Consider the following 22,918-nt stretch of genomic DNA (forward strand, 5'->3'; position numbering starts at 1 on the left):
TATAGCACTTTGACAAATGTTCTCATCCCAGGTTTCGTGTGTGTGTGTGTGTGTGTGTGTGTATGTTTAATTTTTGAAACAGTTAAAGCAGAGAGTACAAGAGGAGAAAATATATGATATCTAGTTTTGACCTAGCTCCACCTCAGTTCAATATACAGAAGTGTTTAAAAAAATTCATGCCTAGTCCAGTGTCTAGTGTTGGACTCAGAACGCTGTGATAGAGTGACCAATCATTACAGTGTTTTGTTCTTGGGACACCATTTATACCTCATACCTGTCATTTTCATGGCTTCCACTGCCATCCTGAGCATCTTCCTCTCTCTCCTTGATGAAGGATACATGGTCCGTGTGCTTCTATTTCTGCCCTCTGCCCCTTGCAGTCTATTATCACCCAAGAGCTGGAACGATCTGCATAAATGTCAAATCACTTCATGTTATGCTTCTACTCCAAACTCTCCAATGGCTTCTCAGCCTAATCAACTAAAGGCGAATGCTTTTGAAACAGCTCATGTAGCCTTTTGCTACAAACACCAGCTCATGATCCCTTGGCGTCAGTGCTTATCTTTCTTCCTGTCTTTCTCTTATTATAGTTCCTAGTACTTCTTAAACACGCTAGGCAAGTTCCTCGGGCACGGTTCACTGGTCAGGCAAAGGCTAAAACACATCTGCTCTCTCTCTCTACAGGTAAGAAAGGAAGAATTTTTTTGTTTCAAATATTTAGTGACAACAAAGCCCCTAAGGTACATGATATTTTTCCCCTAGTAATTTTGCTGTAGCAAAATGAATCAAAACAGATTCCCTTTATAAATTGAAAATGGGAATGCTTATAGTTGGGTGATTGTTCATTTTTTATCTACTATGTGATCTTGACTTTGTGGTCATCTAATGACTGTGATCAGCTTGTTGTACCACTGCATGAGGAAATGATAACCGAAAACCAAAGCTGTCTTGCATGGTTAGAAAAGGACTCATTGAGGGAACTATGTTTCAGGTAATTCAGAAAATTTAATTTATCTATCTAGACAGAGTCTTACTGTATGGTTCTCACTAGCCTCGAACTCACAGGGATCCTCCTAGCTTTGCTTTACAAGTGCTAGGATCAAAGGTGTGCACCACCAAACCCAGCTTAGAAAATATTTTTTAAATCATCAAATCTTTAAAATAATTTGTCCATTTAGCCAGGCAGTAGTGGTGAACGCTTTTAGTCAGCAGAGGCAGAGAATCTCTATGAGTTCAAGGCCAGCCTGTCTATAAGAGCTAGTTCTAGCACAGGTTCCAAAGCTACAGAGAAACCCTGTCTTGAAAAACCATAATAATAATAATAATAGTAATTTGTCAGTTTAACAAGTATTAGAAACAAAGCATAGAGTAGGGGGATATTTCCATCAGTAAAGCATTTGCCACACAAACATGAGGACCTGAGTTTAATCTGTGTGCACATATACACACACACACACACACACATGCCAGGCACAATGGTGAGCGTTTGTAATCCCAACACTGTGGAAGCAGAGACAAGTAGCTATCTGGGGCTCACGAGCCAGTTCACCAAGCGTAATTGTTGAGTTCCCAAACTGAGTGAGAACCTATCTCAAAAACCAAGGTGGCTAGCGCCTGATGAATGACATCCAAGATTATCTCTGGCCTTGCTCGGGAACACACACATATAGACATTCACACATGTGTATGCATGCACACGTATGACCACATAGTACTGATGACTTCTTGTCTTAGTAGCCATAGTATACTATGTGTAAAGTCAGAATTATGAATATCAGTGGCTGCCCCTGCCATATCACAATGTTGGGTAGTAATGGGTGTGTTTACTGCCACACTGGCATCTACCACACTTCTTTAGTCCTTGCATACATTTATATGGGCGTCTGAAAAGGGAAACGGGAGCCACAACTGGGCATTTTGTATCTCTGGAGTTTTCTAGAATCTTTAGCATGCTAATGCTTTAAAAGGAGAGGCTAGGGGACTGGAGAGATGGCTCATCAGTTAAAAGCACTGTCTGTTCTTCTAGAGGACCTGGGTTTGATGTGGTTCACAACCATTTGTAACTCCTGTTCCTGAGGTCTAGTGCTCTTGTTTTGGTCTCCATGGATACCAGACAGGCATGTGGTCCACAGAAATACATGCAGACAAAACACCCCTGCACATAAAATAAAATAAAAAATTTTTAAAAGGTGAGATGCTTGTCAATGAAAGGACCATAGATAAGTTTTAAGTATTCCTTTCCCTGACTCTGATGCTTCCCCAAGAGCATCTTTAGTTCTGGAGAATTGGCCACTTGAAGAACTTGGGGCCAGAGGCTCTTTGACACAGTGTTTAGGCCAAACAGGGAGAGGACAAAGAAAATAGTAAAGAGCCATAGAACACAAATCGTTTTCTCTTAGAGTTTGTTTCTAGAAAGTTCTGCCCACGGCATGGACATCGTTATTCAGCCCAAGACAGACAAGTCTTGCCGTCTTAAGCCTTTATACACACACTCGTCTGTCATAAAACTGTCTTCACTATAGAGCTCACATTTAAATAGCACTTCTGTGTTCCTTTCTCTTATGTTCATTCAGTGTTTGTTCAGTTTTTACACGACTGTGCGCTGCCTGATGGTAAGCTTTAGCAACACAGAGATGGGGACCAGCCCAGCTCTCCTAGTCTCTCTCGGTTTCTGATTTTGATCATTATAATGATCCCAAGCAGATGCTAAGACAGAACTGACTAGTTTCCTACGCTTCAGAGGTAAGACACTGAAGTCCAGGAAGTCTGTTACACTGTCAAATATAAAAACATCATTCAAGCTTCTTCTGGAAACACCAAATGGCGGATGACGCCGGTGCAGCAGGAGGGCCCGGAGGACCCGGGGGCCCAGGATTAGGAGGCCGTGGGATTCGGCAGCGGTCTGAGCGGCCATTGAGGCCATGGCCAAGGACGAGGCCGCGGGGCTCGCGGAGGTAAAGCTGAAGACAAGGAGTGGATTCCCGTCACCAAGCTGGGCCGCCTGGTTAAGGACAGAAAATCAAGTCCCTAGAGGAGATCTACCTGTTCTCCCTGCCCATTAAGGAGTCTGAGATTATTGACTTTTTTCCTGGGAGCTTCCCTAAAGGATGAGGTTCTGAAGATCATGCCCGTGCAGAAGCAGACTAGGGCAGGCCAGCGGACCAGGTTCAAGGCTTTTGTCGCTATTGGGGACTACAATGGTCACGTAGGTCTCGGTGTCAAGTGCTCCAAGGAGGTAGCCACTGCCATCCGAGGGGCCATCATCTTGGCCAAGCTTTCCATTGTCCCTGTGCAGAGAGGCTACTGGGGGAACAAGATTGGCAAGCCCCACACTGTTCCTTGCAAAGTGACAGGCCGCTGTGGTTCTGTGCTGGTGCGTCTCATCCCTGCCCCCAGAGGCACTGGCATAGTCTCCGCTCTTGTGCCCAAGAAGCTGCTGCTGATAGCTGGCATTGATGACTGCTACACATCAGCCAGGGGCTGCACTGCCACCCTGGGCAACTTTGCCAAGGCCACCTTTTTTTTTTCTTGCGCCTTTTTTTTAAAATTTATTTAATTATTAAAGATTTCTGCCTCTTCCCCGCCACCACCTCCCATTCCCCTCCCCTCCCCCAATCAAGTCTTCCTCCCTCCTCAGCCCAAAGAGCAATCAGGTTTCCCTGCCCTGTGGGAGGTCCAAGGACCACCCACCTCCATCCAGGTCTATTAAGGTGAGCATCCAAACTACCTAGGCTCCCACAAAACCATTATGTGCAATAGGATCAAAAACCCATTGCCATTGTTCTTCAGTTCTCAGTAGTCCTCATTGTCCGTTATGTTCAGCGAGTCCGGTTTTGTCCCATGCTTTTTCAGACCCCGGCCATCTGGCCTTGGTGAGTTCCCGACAGAACATCCCCATTGCCTCAGTGTGTGGGTGCACCCCTCGCGGTCCTGAGTTCCTTGCTCGTGCTCTCTCTCCTTCTGCTCCTCCTTTGGATCGTGAGACTTCAGTCCAGTGCTCCAATGTTGGTCTCTGTCTCTGTCTTCTTTCATCGCCTGATGAAGGTTAATATTCAAGAGGATGCCCAAGGCCACCTTTGATGCCATCTCTAAGACCTATAGCTACCTGACCCCCGACCTCTGGAAAGAGACTGTGTTCACCAAATCTCCTTATCAGGAATTCACTGACCATCTTGTGAAAACCCACACCAGAGTCTCTGTTCAGAGGACCCAGGCTCCAGCTGAGGCCACCACATAAGGGTTTTTATACAGGGAAAATAAAAGTGAATTAAGTCTGTTAAAAAAAAACAAACAACAACAACAACAACAACAACAAAAACATCATTCAAGAACTTCACCTCCGAATTTCTTTCTGCCTGTAAGTCCCGCCCCTCCCTTAGTGTTCTATGCCACAAATATGAAGTGCCAGACATTTAAAGCAAATAAAAATGTATGCAAATTACAATAAAATAAAAACATCAAAAATCCCAGTTCTGAGGACCCTCTTAGGGACACAGTATTCAAAACTCATGCCAACCTCTCATATTTAAATGTCAGAAACTGTGTGCTAACTAACTCAAGTAAAAGGAGAAATTTAGGACTTGCAACTAATTTGATCTCCATGCTAGCACCATGTAGCTAGCTGGCCCAACTGTTGAATGCAGTCATGAAGCTGGATACCTTTGGAACCTATTCTTATACCTTATCACTACTTTTCTCAGAATTTCAACTTCATTCATCTTTTTTTCCCCAACTTCATTCAGCTTAATGATAGATTGACTTCTCCCTAGGAAATCTGGGCCCTAATGTGCCTTCTATCTAAAGACAGGATTGACTGATTTTTGCCTAGTCACAATTTGAAGAAAAAAAATAACTTTAGGGAAAGATTTTGATTGATCCATTTTGAGTTGGATATATTCTCATGAAGTAATAACTTCTGACTAGGTGAGTGTTGAGTGATGTTTTACTCATTTGACTTTTTGAGGGGCCCACCACACAACTCCCAGATAAATCACACACAGAGGCTTAATCTTAGTTGTGAATGCCTGGCCTTAGCTTGGCTCGTTTCCTGCCAGCTTTCCTTAAATTATCCTGACTACTTTTTGCCTGTGGGCTTTTATCTTTCTCTATTTCATTATGCCTATTTTTACTTCTTTCTCTGTGGCTTGCTGTGTAGCTGGGTGGTTGGCCCCCGATGCCCTCCTCTCTCTCCTTTTTCTTTTTTTTTTTTTTTTTGGTTTTTCGAGACAGGGTTTCTCTGTGGTTTTGGAGCCTGTCCTGGAACTAGCTCTTGTAGACCAGGCTGGTCTCGAACTCACAGAGATCCGCCTGCCTCTGCCTCACGAGTGCTGGGATTAAAGGCGTGCGCCACCACTGCCCGGCTCTCCCCTCCTTTTTCTATTGCTCCTCTTTTCCTCGCCTTCCAGATTTCTCCTTTTATCCTCTCTGCCTGCCAGCCCTGCGTATCCTTGCTCCTGCCTCACTATTGGTCATTCAGTGCTTTATTAGATCATCACGTGTTTTAGATAGGCAAAGAACCACAGCTTCACAGAGTTAAACAAATGCAGAATAAACAAAATCAACACACCTTAAAATAATATTCCCCAGTAGGTGAGTATGCCATAGTTAGGGTTTCTGTTGCTGAGATGAAACACCATGACCAAAAAGCACCTTCGGGGAGGTGTTTGATCCCCAGCACCACAAAAACAAAACAGAACAAAACACCAGGGGTCAGCCTAGCATTAAAAGGTGAAAAACAGGAGAAACCATCTGGAGATGGGATATGACTTTTTGTGGTGGCAAGTCCAAGAAGTGAAGAGGGAAGGCAGGATTTGTAAGTGGCCCAGAGCAGCGTGAGGGATGGGACAGGGAGACTGTGTGGAAATAGCCGATCCTGTAGCAGAGCTATAACGGAACTGTGGACTTTCAGGGTGGGCTGTGGTTCTACCAGAGAAGCAAGAAGGAACAGTCGAGAAACTTCTGGAGCTAGGAAACTATTAACCCTTTCTAGTCTTTTTATTTTTCATATGACCAGATATCCAGGCATGGAAAATAATCTACCTCAGACCATGATAGTTATTTCATTGGCAAAAACTAGAGGGAATATTGGTATCTTCCCTTGCATGTGCCAGGAAGATTTGCTTCAGCTGGAAGTACCCAGAAAGTTACCCGAATCTAACAGTGTGTTCCCCACCAGGACGGCCCCTGCAGGAGAGTAAGTATAAACATTCAGGAGGCTCCTGGGGGTGGAACAGGTGATGGAAGGACGATTCCAGAAAAGGGAAGAGTTTAGGCAATGGGTTTTAAAAACAAACTTTATCAGTCTTTGGCAGTCCATAGCTCTCACAAAGCAGAGTTCATTGGCTTTCTCAGGGTGCCTCAAATCCTGTGACTCTTCTCCCAGCTGTTGTCTTCATGGGATGGCCACACCTGAGGGTCTCTCATTTATTGGACCCCCTTTCTCTGGAGTCTTTGATTGGTGAAGGGGCTTTCCTAGCACTCATAGTATCTTATAAAGTCGCAATAGTATGTATGGATGGGGGAACTGATCCTAACTTAGTGGTAAGGCCGATCAATTCAAATGTTGTTCATTTTTGTGGAGAAGGTGGGGATCTGCTCCACAAGGTGTGGAAGGGCAGTGCAACTAGGGCCTAGAGGACCCAGTTCCATTAAAGTTCCCTTGTACAGCTGGACAGACTGGACAGTCATCAGTCTCACTCTCTGTCACATGGACTTTTTCACGTGTGTGTCTCTCTGCAGTCTGCTATGGCTTTCTGAAAGTGTGGCAGCTGCATTCCAAGCATAAACCTCAAAGAGGACTAAATATCCAGAAATTGTATCTTCTTGTACCACCCGTCTTGGCTGTCCTGTGTCATAATTTCCATTTTACTTCCCTGTTGGGCAGTGACTGTGGTCACTCTAGACAAAGTTAAGAGGCCCTAAAGTCTAACTTTCACTGATAGATATTTCAAAAAAAAAAAAAAAAAAGTGGACGTGAATTGAATATCAGTAGCTGCAATATTCTTTTATTCTCACTGCTATTTGACTTGGGCCTTCCATTACTTTTAACTGAAAGCATTGTTATTAGCATAGTCATTGGCATCCCAGCCACGGACAGCAGAATGTCCCAGGTAAATGGCTCTCAATTACAGAATTAATTATCATACTTACCCATAATTTAATACTAAATTTTGGAATTATTTACTTTTTCTTTTCCTTTAAATTAGAGAAGAATTAAGCTTACCCCCTACAATATCTTGTCATTCAATTCTGATAAGAATTAAAAGAAAATAAAAGCAATTTTGAGACAGATTTTACATAGCAACAATCCACCCTCTTTTTTTTTTTTTTTTTTTAGAGCAAGGCCGCATGTTTTTTATTGCTGCACACTTAATGACAGAAGGACAGATTTGGTCAATGGGAAGCAGGACGATGTTCCACGTTCTTCTGTAGGACTTTAGTGCTTTGCAGTTTGTTTCCCTTGGGTATGGTCCTTCAGCATCACTTAAGTTTGGTGAATGATAGTAGCAAGTTCTTTGCTTCAATTATTTTTCCTGCTAAGTAACCAGATCCACCTCGGTCTGGATGGTTCAACCTCATCATTTTATTGAATGCTGCTTGAATCTTGGCCTTGCTAGCAGATTGACTTACATCTAAAATAAGACTAGCTTCTCGCCTACTCATTTTCGGCTCAAATCCTCCTTTATAGTAGGATGAAAGGCTCGGTGACGAAATCTTCCTTGCTGTTTCGGTGATTACTTGTTGTAGAGGCTTCCAGATTTGAAATGTATAGCGACCTGCAAATGCAACAGCTCCAACACCTAGTCCTACCGCTATCAGCCTTCTTCCCGCGCCGTGGTCGATGTCGGCATCCGGTCTTTGAGTGGAAGGGGGCAGGTATTCGGCGTAACGCAGCGCCTCTTTGGCGGCCACACCGGTGACCATAGCTGCGCCTCAACAATCCACCCTCTTAAACTATATGATCTACTGTGTTTACAAAATTCTCTAAGCACCACCACAATTGACTTTTGGAACCTTTTAGTCATGCAAGAATGAAGCTCTTTAAATATTAACAGTAATTTCCATTTTTATCCCCACATCCCTTCTTGCCCCAAGCCTTAGGTAACCACTGATCTCTACGTGGTCGCCTGTTCTGAACTTTCCCCCTCTCCTATCATATACAGGTATGAACCTATCTATGGAACTGTACTTTTATATCTGTTGATTAACTTGTCGACCTCTGCCAAACCCTCAAGCTTCTGATAACCATGATTCTTCTCTGTCCTAAGACATCAGCTTTTAAAGATTCTGTATATGATTGAGATCATGAAATTCTTGTCTTTTTGCATTATTTTGCTTAAATAATTTTCTCTGAGTTTATCTTTGCTATTGCAACTTATTAAATTTTTTGAATACAGCATAATGGCATTCTATTATATATAGAATTATATATAATATATAATATGCTATAATATAATATTGTGATATATAATATTATATATATATTATATATATATATATATATATATCACCTTTTCTTTCATTCATTCACTCATTGAAGAAGACCTAGGTTGATTCTATGTCTTGGCAATTATAGATAATGCTATGATAAATGTGGGAACACAGATGTTTCTCTAATATTCTAATTTTTATATGACCCAAAGTGAACTTCTAGATCATATGATATGATAGTTCTATTTTGAATATCTTGAGAAACCTATTGGCTGTACTAATTTACATTCCCAGCATATTTCTTATAGAATTATCTGAATAGAAAGCAAAAGGATGGGGTCAAAACAAGAAGTCCAGTACAGAGATTAGGAGCTGGACTGTTGGCTTGGATACCTTTTTTGGTAAGAGAATAAAAAGGTTTTTTAGGGTCCTTTGACCCAGGTCAAATTCTTTTGCTTCCCAACACGTATTCTATTCAAGTTACCAAGACTGGAGACTCTCTGTATTCTCTTCCTAGCTCTGATGATCTGCCCATTATGTACGCAAGGTCAAGAATAAAGAATTTCGTCTTGCTTTTCACATTGTGCTGCCCCATAATAAACTCTAATACAAGAAACCACTTGAAATTGTCTGTCGTCTTCTTAGTACACTGCTAGGCATTGCAGATACAGCAATAAGACATGGGTCTGCAGTCACCTTAAAAGCAAAGGAGGACAAAAAGGAGCTCATCAGAATGCAGATGTGAAACCTAGAGTTGCAGCCTGTTGAAGGGGAGCAAAGAAGAGCTAAGCGTATCTCAAATTTCAGGGTGACTCTCCACTTCTAGGTACAGCAATAGAGCGCTTGATGATTGGACCAGAGCAAACCTCTGACCTGGGTATCTGACACTAGAGCATCTATAATCTACACCTTGGATATAGCCTGGCTGGGAAACAGAAAAAGAGCCATTCAGATTGGTTTAAGTGGTAGGCTGTGAGAATAAGGTCCGCTGGTTCCAATGGATTGGAGACTCAAAGATGCTTGCTGGAACGTTCAGGTACACAGAAGGCCCACTTTTCACAAGATAAGAGGTGAGCATTGTGTGAATTACACCAAGTATTGTCCTTTCAGACCCCTGAATATGTTCCCATCATTCTTATTGAAGTTGGGGCTAGGATTGGAAGCCCATTCTCTGTCTTTTATGAGAGTTAATTTGAGGGAATTTTTCTTTATTGTAGCATCAGAACTTTGTAGTAGGTATTCACTCTGCTCATGACCTTGGGCTATCTGCAGGCTATCTGCGCTGACAGAGGTGCTTCTTGTCTGTGACCTATTAAAAGGAAAGAGGAAGGGGGTCGTGGGCTCTTGCTTGGGTGATGAAGACAGGGTCAGGTGGCCTGAAGCAGCGTGTGATCGGTTCCCAGCTCTCCAAGGACTCTGCAACTGGATATACCATATATATATATACCATATATACCATATCCTGTATTTGTGAGTGTATTTCCCCTTTTTATATCATAATAAATCCTTGATACCCCTTAAAGAGACACGAATATCTCTTACAGAACTCTCTTTAGAACAGTCACGGATCAGAAGATGGATGAGATGGTGGTGAATGGTGATGAACTGGGTTTATGTAAAGACAACTTTATGGTTTCCCAACCAAGTCTGTGATTTAGGGAAAAGAGCTTTTTACTTGCTACAAAGGCAAGGCAGGCCTTTAACTCACAGAGTTCTCTTACCTCCACCTACTGAACTAGAATTATAGGTGTATGCCACTACTCTGCAAGGGAAAAAAATCTTAGGTCTTTGTCACATCCATGCTTGTTTGTGACATTTTGGTTCCTTGGTCCATCTTTGTGACCTTCGAAAAGTTTCTTATTCATAAAGTCTAGAGAGTAGAACCCACTAATTCTTCTGCCATGGGTACAAGACTCTCTTGAGCTAGAAGCCTACTGTTTGGCATGTTGCAGCTGTTATCATTCCAATGTATGTTTATATATAAATATGAACTGGAGAAGGGAGGTCATTTTTAACTTCATTCCCGGTTATATAAGGTGGTTCCAATGGAAGTGCTTAGACTTTCCAGTGTTCTGAGAGTTGTAAATGGGCGTGTCCACATGCATGTTTATCTGGCATGGGTGTTGTTTGGCTTCCCTCGCCCCGGCTTGCTAAGGGAGTTGTAGTCACTATATTCCCAGAAGAGCTATTGTTATTAATCAGGCATGTGCTGTGAGATGGACAGAGCGATGAGTTGCTTGTGCAGCCAAGCGAGTTCATGTTTTGCAGGCAACATCAAATTGCTTCCTGAGGACATGTTTTTCAGGAATGTAAGGGCATGTTTCACTAGTCCCCACAGATCTCATCCCTTCCCTTGAGCACTGTCACAGAATAGGGCAATAGGATAGCTGGTTAGAAGTCACTTCCTGGGGCTGCTACCCAGTGGTGCTAGAAATGCTTTTCATTGTTTACTTCTTCTGGTAAGTGGAATCTGCATCAAACAGGAGATGGATTACAGACCTCCCACACTTCCTCAAAAAGCACACCATTCTCTTTTATAAGCTGGAAGAACAGAAGCCAGTGAAAAGCTGGGAATGCTGAAGGAGGAAGGAATGTCGGAAAAAGCAGGATTATAAAATGTTTTGATGACCCTCCCCCTGCTCCTGATTCATTCAGAAACCAATGTGTACTTTAAATGAACAAACTAAACACACGAGTGTCGGAATAAAATGTCTGTGGATTTTTGGTTAATGTGTCAACCACATTTGTTCATGAATTTTCCTTATGGCCTTGGAATAGATTTCATGTAAGAGGAAGAAGGTCTTGGCATTCTAAACTGCCTAAGGATTTTACTTGGCAGTCCTTACTGCTGAAAGCAAAAATGACAAATAGGTTTCAAATTGTATTTCTGATTGTAACTAAACTTTTTCAATAATATTTTTATTAATTCTTTGAGAATTTCATTCAGTATATCTTGAGCATGTTACTTCTCCCCAACTTTTCCCAGATTTAAGCTTCTTCTCCACCCAACCTCATACTGTGTTCTCTCTTTCTCCCTCCCTCTTTCTCCCTTTCTCTCTCAAAACCCACTGAGTTCAATTTTTATTGCCCATACTCCTGGGTATGGGCCTTCCCTGGATTGTGGTCGACCTACCAGGGGCCACACCCTTAAACAAACAGACTCTCCCTTTCCCAACAGCTATCCAATGCTAGTAGTTCCTCAGCTAGGAGTGGGACTTTGCCCCACATCTCCATCCTCCCTCTCCCCAATGCTAGGATTTTGTCTGGCTTGAGCCTTTGTCTGCTGTGAGTTTATATGTGTAATTGCTTATTGTATCCGGAACTACAATTTCCTTGGAGTCATTGGCAGATTCTTCCATTCTTTCATGAAGATCCCTGTGCATTGTGAGGAGGTGTGTTCCATAGACTTCCCGTTTAGGACTGAATAGCATACAGTCTCTTATTCTCTGCCCGTTGACCACGTGGGTCTCTGTGTTAATTGGCATCTACAGAAAGAAGAAGAGTCTCTGATGAGGATTGAGAGATGCATTAATACATAAATATAATAATAACTCATTAGGAGTCATTAATAATATGTCCATGTAGCAGAATAATGGTGTTATATTCTTTCCTTGGGCCAATGCCTACCTGTCACAGATTCTTGACCCCAAATAATTGCACCCAATATGCACCCAATATGGGTTCCATCATGTGGAGTGGGCCTTATAGCCAATTAGAGAGTGATTGGTTACTCATATAACATTTTTTGCCACTATTATGCCAGTGGGCATGTCTTACCAGAACAGCCACTATTGTAGCTAATAGCATCCATAACTGTGTAAGACTGATGATTCCTTTTTCTTGTAATATGCATAGGTACCTTCCAGCACTATCCTGTAGAGATGATACTTCCAAGTTAGCATCACTTGATTCCTCTGTATTTTATGACTCTAGATAATGAGTTTAAACACGAATTGCAATTACTATGTTCTGAAGTTACCTTCCGAAGTGTTTTCAAATCTTTCTTCTACTGTGATGAATATATAGATTTTATATATTAAATCCAAATAATGGAATGGAATTTTACTGAGGGTGAGAAGTTAAGTTCCTTAAATTGCTATTGGCTCAACAGGTATTTCCTAGTGAGTGACATGCTCTGGGTACATTGGTCTGGATATTGGCATATGTCTATTACTTCATAACAGAAACGTCATGGTAGGAGCATATGTCAAGGGATAATTTAAGTGTAAGATTAGTTTCCAGTTGCTCTGTTATGAGAGAACAGTTCTCTATTGTTTCTTATGTGTCTGTGGGTTGGCTGGACATGAGATGATCCAGGCTGGGTCCTTCTTTTCTAGTGAAAAGCTAGGTCCAGGGCAAAGCTTTTAGCACTGGTAGAAGGAGCACAAGAGCCAGAAAACACAAATTACTTAAGGCTCAAGCTCAGAACTGTTACTTCTGCTTCATTCTCTTGAGAAAAACAAATTACATAGCTGAATCCATGTCTTCAGGGCAGGGACGTGCATCCCACTGTTACAGTGGAAGGAACTTAAAAGTCATCGCAAGGGGCGTGAGCATAGTGAAGGATGAAGTTCTGGGATAATTCTGTGGTCTCCTTCAGGGGAGAAGTTTTAAGTTTAGGACTGTTCCTCCAGGGCGTGGTCCATACCACTGTCTGTAACTGGCAGGTGAGTCCTTTCTTGGGAACTGCTCATGCGCATTACGGCTTGATGCTATGGCACTCATTCTCTTCCTAGCTCTTGGGTTCTAAGTCTTTCTCCAGGCAATGCTCTGATTGTCATTGGTTTCTTGAGTTTGTGACAAAGTACTTGAGCCATAAAATGCAAATATTTGTGCACAGCCACAATTCCATTCCTTATTATGTATTATTAGATAAGCCCACTATCATCTACTTCTAGCAAGCTGGACAGAGGATTCTTTAAGACGGAGAGATACTTAATGTGCTGACAGGGGAAAACAAAACTACTTCTCAGCTTGAAAAGCTTCTAAAAGTCTGCTCTCTTATGATAAACTCACAGTTTAAAGTCAGTATATATATATAGCCACCACTCTTTTTAAGGCGACCACTACCATGACGCGATTTTTTAAACCCAAATTCCTACAGTTCCTATATAGCCCCAGAACTTTGCAGTTAATAGTGGAAAGGAAGGGTGGTAGACGCAATATAGTTTTAAAGTTGGGCAGCTAAACATGTGAATAGTGCCTCAGAAGGGCCTACCCGGGAAGCAGTGGAGTTTTACTGATGTCTGATGTTTGAATAACACCTTTAAGAAAATCACATCAGTTGGTGCGTCTATATATGTAAGTGTGTGTGTGTGTGTGTGTGTGTGTGCACATGAACACATGCACATGTGCTTGAGTATCAGAGGACAACTTTCAGAGTTGTTTTTCTTTTTCTACCATGTAAGGCCTGGACATCAAATTTATAATTGTTAGGATTTTTTCCTAATGCTAGCTCTCTGCCAATGCAAAAATCCCATGTAGGGACATAGCCCCACCCATTGGGGGCGTGTTCGCCTCGGGCTAATGTTTACGGATAAATCTGCCGGGCGTGAGCCCAGCAGCCCTTTTCTTTCTTTCTTTTTTTTTTTATTCTTTTTTATTCTTTTTTACTTAAAATTTCCAACTGCTCCCCATTTCCCATTTCCCTCCCCCTCCTCCCACATATTGCTCCCTCCCCCCGCTCCCCTCCCCCTATCCCCACTCCACTTCTCCTCCCCCTAGTCCACTCCCCCTCCCTCTCGATACTGAAGAGCAGTCCAAATTCCCTGCTCTACAGGAAGACCAAGGTCCTCCCACTTCTATCTAGGTTCAGGAAGGTGAGCATCCAAACAGGCTACGCTCCCACAAAGCCAGTTCATGTATTAGGATCGAAACCTAGTGCCATTGTCCTTGGCTTCTCATCAGCCTTCATTGTCCGCCTTGTTCAGAGAGTCCAGTTTCAACCCATGCTTATTCAGTCCCAGTCCAGCTGGCCTTGGAGAGCTCCCAATAGATCAGTTCCACTGTCACAGTGGGTGGGTGCACGCCTCGTGGTCCTGATTTCCTTGCTCATGTTCTCCCTCCTTCTGCTCCTCATTTGGACCTTAAGAGCTCAGACGGTTGATCCAAATTGGGTCTCTGTCTCTTTCTCGATCCATCGCCAGATGAAAGTTCCTGTGCCATTCTCCTTGGCCTCTCGTCAGCTCTCATTGTCCACCACATTCAGAGAGTCCGGTTTTATCCCATGTTTTTTTCAGTAGCAGTCCAGCTGGCCTTGGTGAGCTCCCAATAGATCGGCCCCCCTGTCTCAGTGGTTGGGTGCACCCCTCATGGTCCTGACTTCCTTGTTCATGTTCTCTCTCCTTCTGCTCCTCATTATAACCTTGGGAGCTCAGTCCGGTGCTCCAGTGTGGGTCTCTGTCTCTATCTCCATCCATCGCTAGATGAAGGTTCTTGCTTGGTGCAGGCAGGCTGGAGAAACAAAGGAAGTCTCGTCTCAGCAGCCCTTTTCTTTTGCTCCGCTTTTCCAGTGCTCCGCGGGAACCTGTGGTCCTGTAAGTCTATTTCCTTATTAAAGCTGTATATATCTATATAATCTGTCTACATTCATTTGCGCCACCACAATCCCAATCAAGCCAAATCACAACAAGCCAAATATCCAGATTTAATGGGATTCCTGTGCTCTTGGGTGGCCCCAAGGGGGAACCGGGAGGCCTTGAATGGTCTCCTTTGGGAGCTCACAAAAATACCCTGTGGGAGTGATTCTTCTACCCTCCCCTGGGGAGGGGTCAGGACCTGGCATGCTGGTATTTGGAGTCCAGACCAATACAACTCTCAAGCCTGGGGGCTGGGATGTATGCGAGGGGCTGGGGGCTAAGCTTCCAACTTAACAATAAAGTCAAGAATAAGTGCAAATGCTTCCACCTACTGTACTGACTGGTTTTGTGTGTCAATTTGACACAGCTAGAAACATCAGAGAGGAAGGAGCCTCAGTTGAGGAAATGCCTCCATGAGATCCAGCTGTAAGGCATTTTCTTAATTAGTGATCAAGGGCCTAGCCCATTGAGGGTGGTGCCATCCCTGGACTGGTGGTCCTAGATCCTATAAGAAAGCAGGTTGAGCAGGGCAGAGGAAACAATCCAGTAAGCAGCACCCCTCCATGGTCTCTGAATCAGTTCCTACCTCCAGGTTCCTGCCATGTTCAAGTTCCTGTCCTGACTTCCTTCGGGGATGAATGGTGATGTGGAAGGGTAAGCTGAATAAATCTTTCCTCTCCAACTTGCTTTTTGGTCATGGTGTTTCATAATGGCAATAGAATCCCTCACTAATACATCCACTAATCCATTTCACCAGTCCCATGAATAATATCTTACAGAATTGTGGGTGGAATTGGCCGTGTCTGGAAGGGGGACTGAAGTGCTAGAAAGAAGTCACTAGAAACCTTTCTCATGCCCTGGTACAGATGGATTTAATAGATCAGAACTTGCAATAAATCTAGAAGACCAGAGACATCTATCTAACTGCTGGAGTAGTATCTTCAAGGAGAGTTATGGAGAAGTCTGTGGGCAACGTTCACTGCTAAGGGGCTTCCACCAAGCTCTTCAGTCAGACCTGGGCCCTCTGGTGGTTAAAAGCACCAGAAGTTGGAAAGAAGAGTGAACCCTGGAACCAAGGACCAGCTAGACCCTGCCAGCCTCTTTGTGGATGCCTTCTACTGTCTAAACATGGCGGTTGTCAAGGATTAGAAACTCTCTCACCTCTACCATCCAAAATTTGGACAAATTCCTCTTTTGGACATTCCCTCCCATTTTTTAAATTTTTTTATTATTTATTTATTTATTTATTTATTTATTTATTTATTTATTTATTTGAGACAGGGCTCTCTATGTAGCTGTTCTAGAAATTGCTATGTAGACCAGGCTGGCCTTGAACTGACAGAGATGTGACTGCCTCTGGCTCATGAGTGTTTGAATTAAAGGCATGTATGACCATACCCAGCTTTGTTTTAGCCAGTTTAACTCAACCATAAGATAAAAGATAAAAGTCTTGGGGAACGAGGCTCATCTTAGGCAAGTCCGCATGGATACTAGAGAACGGAACTTGGGTTGAGTGATTTTTTTTTTTTTTTTTTTTGTAATTCACACAGTATTTACTTGAAGAAGGCATTATGGTTTTCTCTGTTATACTCAGGAGGCCAGAAGCCTGTGCTCTGGAATCCTGGGGCATTTCCTGTGGCTTTCTCCCAAATCTCACATCCTGTTTGCCCAGCTGCTCATCCCCATCAAGTGACTGTGGTACTGGTAGGAATTCCTCTTTTATCAGGATCACATAAATAATTCGATCCTGCCAGCACTGCTGCATCTTACCTTAAATACTGAGTAGTTTTTAAATTAGGCCTTCAGTGAAACTACCAACTTCATAGTGCCACGAAGTTTCACTGATCTGGGGGTTTGGAGGAGGGAGATGTGACACTAGAGAGGAAGGTGGTTTTATTGGAAGGGCACTGATATTGGAGGCCTTATCATAATTAGATAAGGTGAGACATTGATGATCATCCTGTAGGACATATTTCTCAAGAAGAGAGTTCTGTGATTAAATTTGGAAAATGGAAGATTAGCAAAAAAAAATATGGTTCTTAGGTTGTTCCGATGCTAATGTGCACTGTGAATATCAAGGGAAGCAACTGAGTTGTCTATTTTCTTAAATTACACTGCTCTTGGGTCAATTCAACCTCTCCGGGGCCAGTATCTCCAGGACCATGAAGGTCACAGGACTCATTTTGAAAAAGATAAGTATAATCTTTACTTTTTAGCAATCTGGAAGCCTCACTACAAATTCTGTACATTTATGTGATAATTGCCCCAGCCAGCATTGAGATACTTACCAGAGGAGGAATAAAAGGAAAGGGCCAGCCAACTCTGACAAAGTTGGAGGGGATTCCTCCATAAAATTGGGGGATATATGGTGTTGTAGTGGACACATTTAATATTAATACATTTAGTATTAATATGGTAAGCGACAGAGCAAAGCAGTAGAAGATACAAAGGAGCAAAAGTGATGAGATGTGAACTGAATCTGGAAGATTTTATATAAGCAGACTTAGCTTCTTTCGTTGTTTCATATGTACGGGTGTCTTGCAGCATACACCCATATCTGCCTGCAGAGGCCAGAGAGGGTGCTGGATCCCCTGGAACTGATGGCTGTGAGCTGCCACTGGGTGCTGGACTCAAACCCCGGTCCTCTGTAAGAGAGCCACTGAAACATTTTATTCAGCTTATAATTAAACTTTTGATAAAACATTAAAAGTCATAAAAACCACAACTTCACCCTGTTGAACAAAAAGGTATAGAAACACCGCTAGCAAGAAAGAACTCTCTGTATTTAGAGTTCATCGGGCCAACAGCTTTCCCTCTTGTCCTCACTCAGAGAAAGAGAGAGAGAGAGAGAGAGAGAGAGAGAGAGAGAGGGAGGGAGGGAGGGAGGGAGGGAGGGAGGGAGGGAGGGAGGGAGGGAGGGAGGGAGGGAGGGAGGGAGGGAGGGAGCACGAGCGCGAGAGCAGTGACTGCAGAGCAGGGGCGGGGCTCCCTCTAGAAAGGGCCGGGCTGTCCTGGGGAGGGGGGGGGGGTTCAGGTGAGGGGGCGGGGCACCTGAAGGGTGTGGCGTGAGGGGCGGGGCGAGGGGCGGGGCCTCGGAGGTGCTGGGCGGAGCTGAGCTCCGCCGAGGCAGAGCACCGGTGTCAGTTACAGGTAGCCCGCCCGCAGGAGTGGAGGCTTGGGCTCGGCGTGGGGTGCAGCGAGGGCGCCCACGCCTCGAGAGCCGCGGGAGAAGACGCTCGGGAGAACGCGAGACCTCGGCGGGGAGCTGCGGCGGCTCAGGTGCGCTTCTCCCTCCCGGCGGGTTTCTGTCTCTGAGTCTTGAGCTTTCTTTCAGTCGCGGGTGGCAGTGGCCTGAGGGCGACGGGGGGCGAGGCCCGGCCTCCCGGCGTGGCCTGCGGTCTCTGCGCAGACGCGCGACCCCGGCGTGCGGCCCCAGCCTGCCCTGGCCCGCGCCGGCTCCCGAGCCTCAGGTGCTCTCCCGGGAGAGGCGAGCGAGGCGAGCGGTCTAGAGTTCAGCTGCTAAACTTCTGAGACTCCGGGAAGCCGGGAAAGGGGGTGAACGTGTCATTTTCCTGTGTTTAGCACACCGCAGTAGGATTTCCACCTCTTCCGTGCTGTTCTGTTTTCCCTTCCAGGACTTTCTTTTAATATAGGGAGATAGAATAGTTAAGTTGTGGGATAGGTGCCAAGCCAAACCTCGTCTTTAAAGGAATCACGTAAATTGTTTTTGCTTTTGTAATTCAAATATTTTGATTCTCATTGCAGGTAGGCAGTCAATAGAATTGTGTTTTTCCTTTTACTGTAACAGAATCTACAACTGGTTTTTCCTACTTGTCTAATATTTAACTTTCTTAAAACAATTTCTAGACTGGACTATTAATAATATTTGCCTCTGAGGTTATAGATTTGTTTTATTCATCTCCTTTGTAATTTTTTTTGTGTAGGCGTTGCTAATGAACATTTTGCCGGTATAACTAGGAGAGAAACAAAATATTTTTTTTTATCCTTCACGAAAATTTAAATAGGTCTTGAATTTTGCTTCGTTTGAGTTATAGCGATTCCTTGAATAGAACTTGTCGATGAAGAAATAAACGCAGGTCGAGAGAAAACTAATTTGACATGCTCTTAGGACATTTGGCATGTTGTCTATTGGCACTAAGATTTATTCGTACTGGTTATATTTGAAACCACACTCAGAAGCCGTGTAAAGGTATAGATCATTCGAGTAAGCACAAAATTAGAAGAGAGGAAGGTATGGGAATTATGAATACTTGAGCGTAGAGACAATCAAGGAGACCGAGGAGTCTTGAGAAAAAATGAGAAATTCTAGGAGACAGTGGTACTTACTGTCAGGAGAGTTTCAAAGAAGACTTCAAGCGACATGAATCAAACGGATCAGGAAATAAAGTGCCTTTTGACTTCGGTAGCCAAGGGATAGGGTCTTTGCCTTCAGCAAACCTAATCGTAGTAAGATAGTCAAGGAAGGAGTTCAAATTGTGAATAGAGGATAAAAATATTGGGTGTAGAATTTATATTTTGAGAAAGGTTAGACAGAGTGACAGCAGGTGGCCATTAGAGGGACCCTATTTTGGAGTTGGAAAGAATGTGAAGATCATACAGTAGCTTTTTGCGAAAATTCATTGGCCTCTCTCAAACTGAAAACTCGGAACAAGTAGCTGATCATATGGATAATAGTACTATTTATAAATTGTGAATACTCTTTTAGTACTAAGTTTTGTTTATTGGGTTCCGCAGTTGCTATCAGTATCTAAGCTACAAATAGGAACCATGTCAAACTGTATTTCAGGTGCGTGTTTGGAGTACTTTCGTACTCCAAACTTGCTTTTAAGTTATTTGACTTCTTTAGGTATGGCCTAATGATTCTTGTAGATATCTTATGTGGAAATCAGATGTTTTTACTAAATTACAATTGCTGGTTAGTGCTTTGGGTTTAATATGCATTTAAAGGAAAATGCTCTTGGATTAAAATTTCTGTATAATGGGTTTCACTTTGATCTCCATTGTTGTTATTCTGAAGTTCAGACTAGTACTTTAATGAATATATTACTTAGGAGGATGGAAAGGACGGTTCAAAAGGAAAGTCTGATGACCAAGTATTATATATGAATCTCTGATAGTTGTGCTGGCGGGATTTGGTTTGGTGTAATCATTTAAAAAACCTTTTGGGCAGTATATAATAAGGTGAAGCATGCATAAACTGTATGCCATTACCCAACAAAATTCCAGAAAATGTAAACATTACAGAAAACACATTAAGTTGTTACAATGAAAGAAAGTGGGATGGAGTAAAAGGGGGCATTGGGTAACTTGAGGAATGTTGGGTGTATTAATTTACTGGATTGTAATAATACTTTTCCAAAATATTCATACATGAATTATTTAACTGTAAATTTTAAAAATGTGTAGTTTATTTCAGGACAGTTGTACATTGATAAAGTGAGAAAGTAAATAAAAGAGGAAGAAATGACAGCATTTAAATATAGTTGCTTTCTTTGAATATTATAGTTATGTCAGGGTGATAAGATTGTGAATACTTTTAATTTTCTTCATTTTTATATTGTATTGTGAATATATAACTGAGAAGCTATTTAACATATGCAAAATGGCATTGAACACATCTTAGATTTAAAGAATAGAGATACTCATATACTTAAGAAATAAGACATAGGACGGGCACCAAAGCTACAGAGAAACCCTGTCTCGAAAAACCAAAAAAAAAAAAAAAAAAGAAATAAGACATAATATATTTAAAATTGTCCTGTACATTGTATATTTTTCCTTTTCTTGATTTGCTTTATGATTTTATTACATACCTATATGTTTCTAAAAATTGTATTGTTTAGTTTTGTCTGTTTCAAAGTAAAATATAAAACAAATTATCCTGTATGATTTGTGACTTATTTTTTATATAAGGTGTCATTGTATTGCTCAGATTGGCCTCAAACTTGCCATTCTCCTGTCTCAGCCTTTCCAAGTAAAGGGATTATAGGTATCTACCACCACATCCTGCTCTATGACTGCAACACTTTATTTTGTGATATTTTTGTGTGTTCATGTACTACAGACCATTTTCTTTTTATTGCTGTATATCATCCTATTATACGACTTTCCACTGTTTACCCATAATTTTGTTGATGGATGTTTAGTGTACATTGCCACCTTTTATTTTATTTTTTACTTTTGCCATTAAAAACTGTTTTGTGATTCTCTTCCAGTCTATGTTTCTTAATATCCATGTATATGAATTTCCTTCGCTTTTTAAATCCAAGATTAGAGCCATGGGTCTTTATTTTTGCTAGACAATATTGAATTATTTTATATGGTGCCTGTATCAGTTATACCATCACAAGTAAGTGTTCCCATTCTTAATATCATAGAAGACATTTGAACATTGGTGCTTTGCCTCAGATTTTCCTTTTGATGATCTAGTGAGTGAAAAATAGTATCCCACTAGGGAATTTAGTTTACTTTTCTTTAATTATTTATTATTTATCAACAATTATTTAATTGTTGAACGTTATGTAGTTCTATGGGGTTTCCATTTATATCCTTTTCTTTTTATCTTCTAGAAGTTCTTTATCTGTTTTTGAAATTGATTGTTTATTAATTATGTGTGTTTTTCCAGTAGATAGCTTGTCTCCTTAGTTTGTAGTGCTTTTGAAGAACATACCATATATTTTAATATAGCTGGTTGTGCCAACTTCTTTTAGGTTTCTACTTTTGGTATCTTGTTTAATCATCCCTTACTTCATCTTGCAAAAATGTAGTTTTATGTTTGCTGCTGGAAGCTTTAAAATGTTACTAAGATGTGTATCTCTTATATTTTCCATAACACCTAAAACTCCAGTAAAAAATAGTCTACTAAAAACTGATATTAAGGCCAAGGAGATGATTTGGAGAGTGAAAATACCTGTTCTGCAAGTCTTATAACCTGAGTTTTGATCCTAGAAACACAGGGGACACAAGTAGAAAGCTAGATAAGAAGCAAACAGAAAATCCGCCTGTAGCTTTGTGGGCCAGTTAGCCTGCAGTATAGAGTAGAGTGGCTGAAACAAAGAGACCCTGCCTCAAAACAAAATGGAAGGAGAGAACCAACTCTCCAAAAGTTGCTCTTTGACCTCCACAAGCACAGAACAGCATATGTGTACCCTCACATACACACAGTAAATAAAGTTAATCAGGAGCCCATAGCAGCAAGCCAGCTAAGCTACATAGCTGCTTTAAGACCATCCTAAACTACCAAGTAGCAAGACTTTCTTTGTCTTAAGACAACCATAGCTAGGGGTATAGATTAGTGGTTAAGTGCTTGCTAAGTAAGCATATGGAAAGCCATGGGTTTCATCCTCAGTATAACGAAAAGGGGAACAAATTCTTTCGTATGTATAGCCCTAACCTATGTGTAATTATTTTTTTGTGTGTTTGTGAAGTGGGAGGATCTAGTTTTGTTTTTTCCCCCGTATGGGTAATCATTTATTGAATTCTCTAATTAATTTTCATCCTAGTGATGTCTGTCATGTGTCAAATTTCTGTATATTTGTGTTTTGAAGTTATTGTTTCTTGAACTTTTTATGTATCCTTACTTTATAGTTTTGCTTTAGTTGTAGATGACATTATGCCATCTTTCTTGTAAAACTAGACTTTTCAAATTGTTCTGTTTTTCCTTTTTTCTTTTGTAAGTAAACTTTTACTTTTTATAATACATTGCTTTATTTTTAAACAAGTACTATAATTACCTTAGATAACAAAACAAATCAAAATAACAAAACAAAAAACCTAATGATACTCTAATATCAAGCATATTGACTGTAAATCTTGTCCCATTTCTCCAAGGCTAATTTTACATTAAAAAGTAAATATGGGAGTTTATTTTGGAAACATAGTAAGTTGCA

The 22,918-nt window shown here is 41.8% G+C and overlaps 2 protein-coding genes across 3 annotated transcripts in view; one reads left to right on the forward strand and one right to left on the reverse strand.

Annotated features, from left to right (window-relative positions):
- Positions 1-7,347: 7,347 nt before the first annotated feature.
- LOC130883008 (dnaJ homolog subfamily C member 15-like) lies at positions 7,348-7,926 on the reverse strand. Its single transcript, XM_057783162.1, has one exon. The coding sequence runs from the start codon at positions 7,921-7,923 to the stop codon at positions 7,480-7,482; it is 444 nt and encodes a 147-aa protein (XP_057639145.1). The 5' UTR covers positions 7,924-7,926; the 3' UTR covers positions 7,348-7,479.
- A 10,238-nt stretch (positions 7,927-18,164) lies between these two features.
- Positions 18,165-22,918, forward strand: part of Tc2n (tandem C2 domains, nuclear) — a 53,287-nt gene continuing 48,533 nt past the window's right edge. For both annotated transcript variants that reach the window (XM_057783257.1, XM_057783258.1), the window contains exon 1: positions 18,165-18,287. The gene's annotated coding sequence lies outside the window, so the exon portion shown is untranslated. The remainder of the gene's footprint in view (positions 18,288-22,918) is intronic.

This window comes from Chionomys nivalis, chromosome 10 (assembly GCF_950005125.1).
Source record: "Chionomys nivalis chromosome 10, mChiNiv1.1, whole genome shotgun sequence".
NCBI classification, from domain to species: domain Eukaryota; kingdom Metazoa; phylum Chordata; class Mammalia; order Rodentia; family Cricetidae; genus Chionomys; species Chionomys nivalis.

Bases quoted from the DNA above. Each gene is read 5' to 3' on its own strand.
- LOC130883008 (XM_057783162.1), bottom strand. From the start codon at position 7,923: ATGGTCACCGGTGTGGCCGCCAAAGAGGCGCTGCGTTACGCCGAATAC.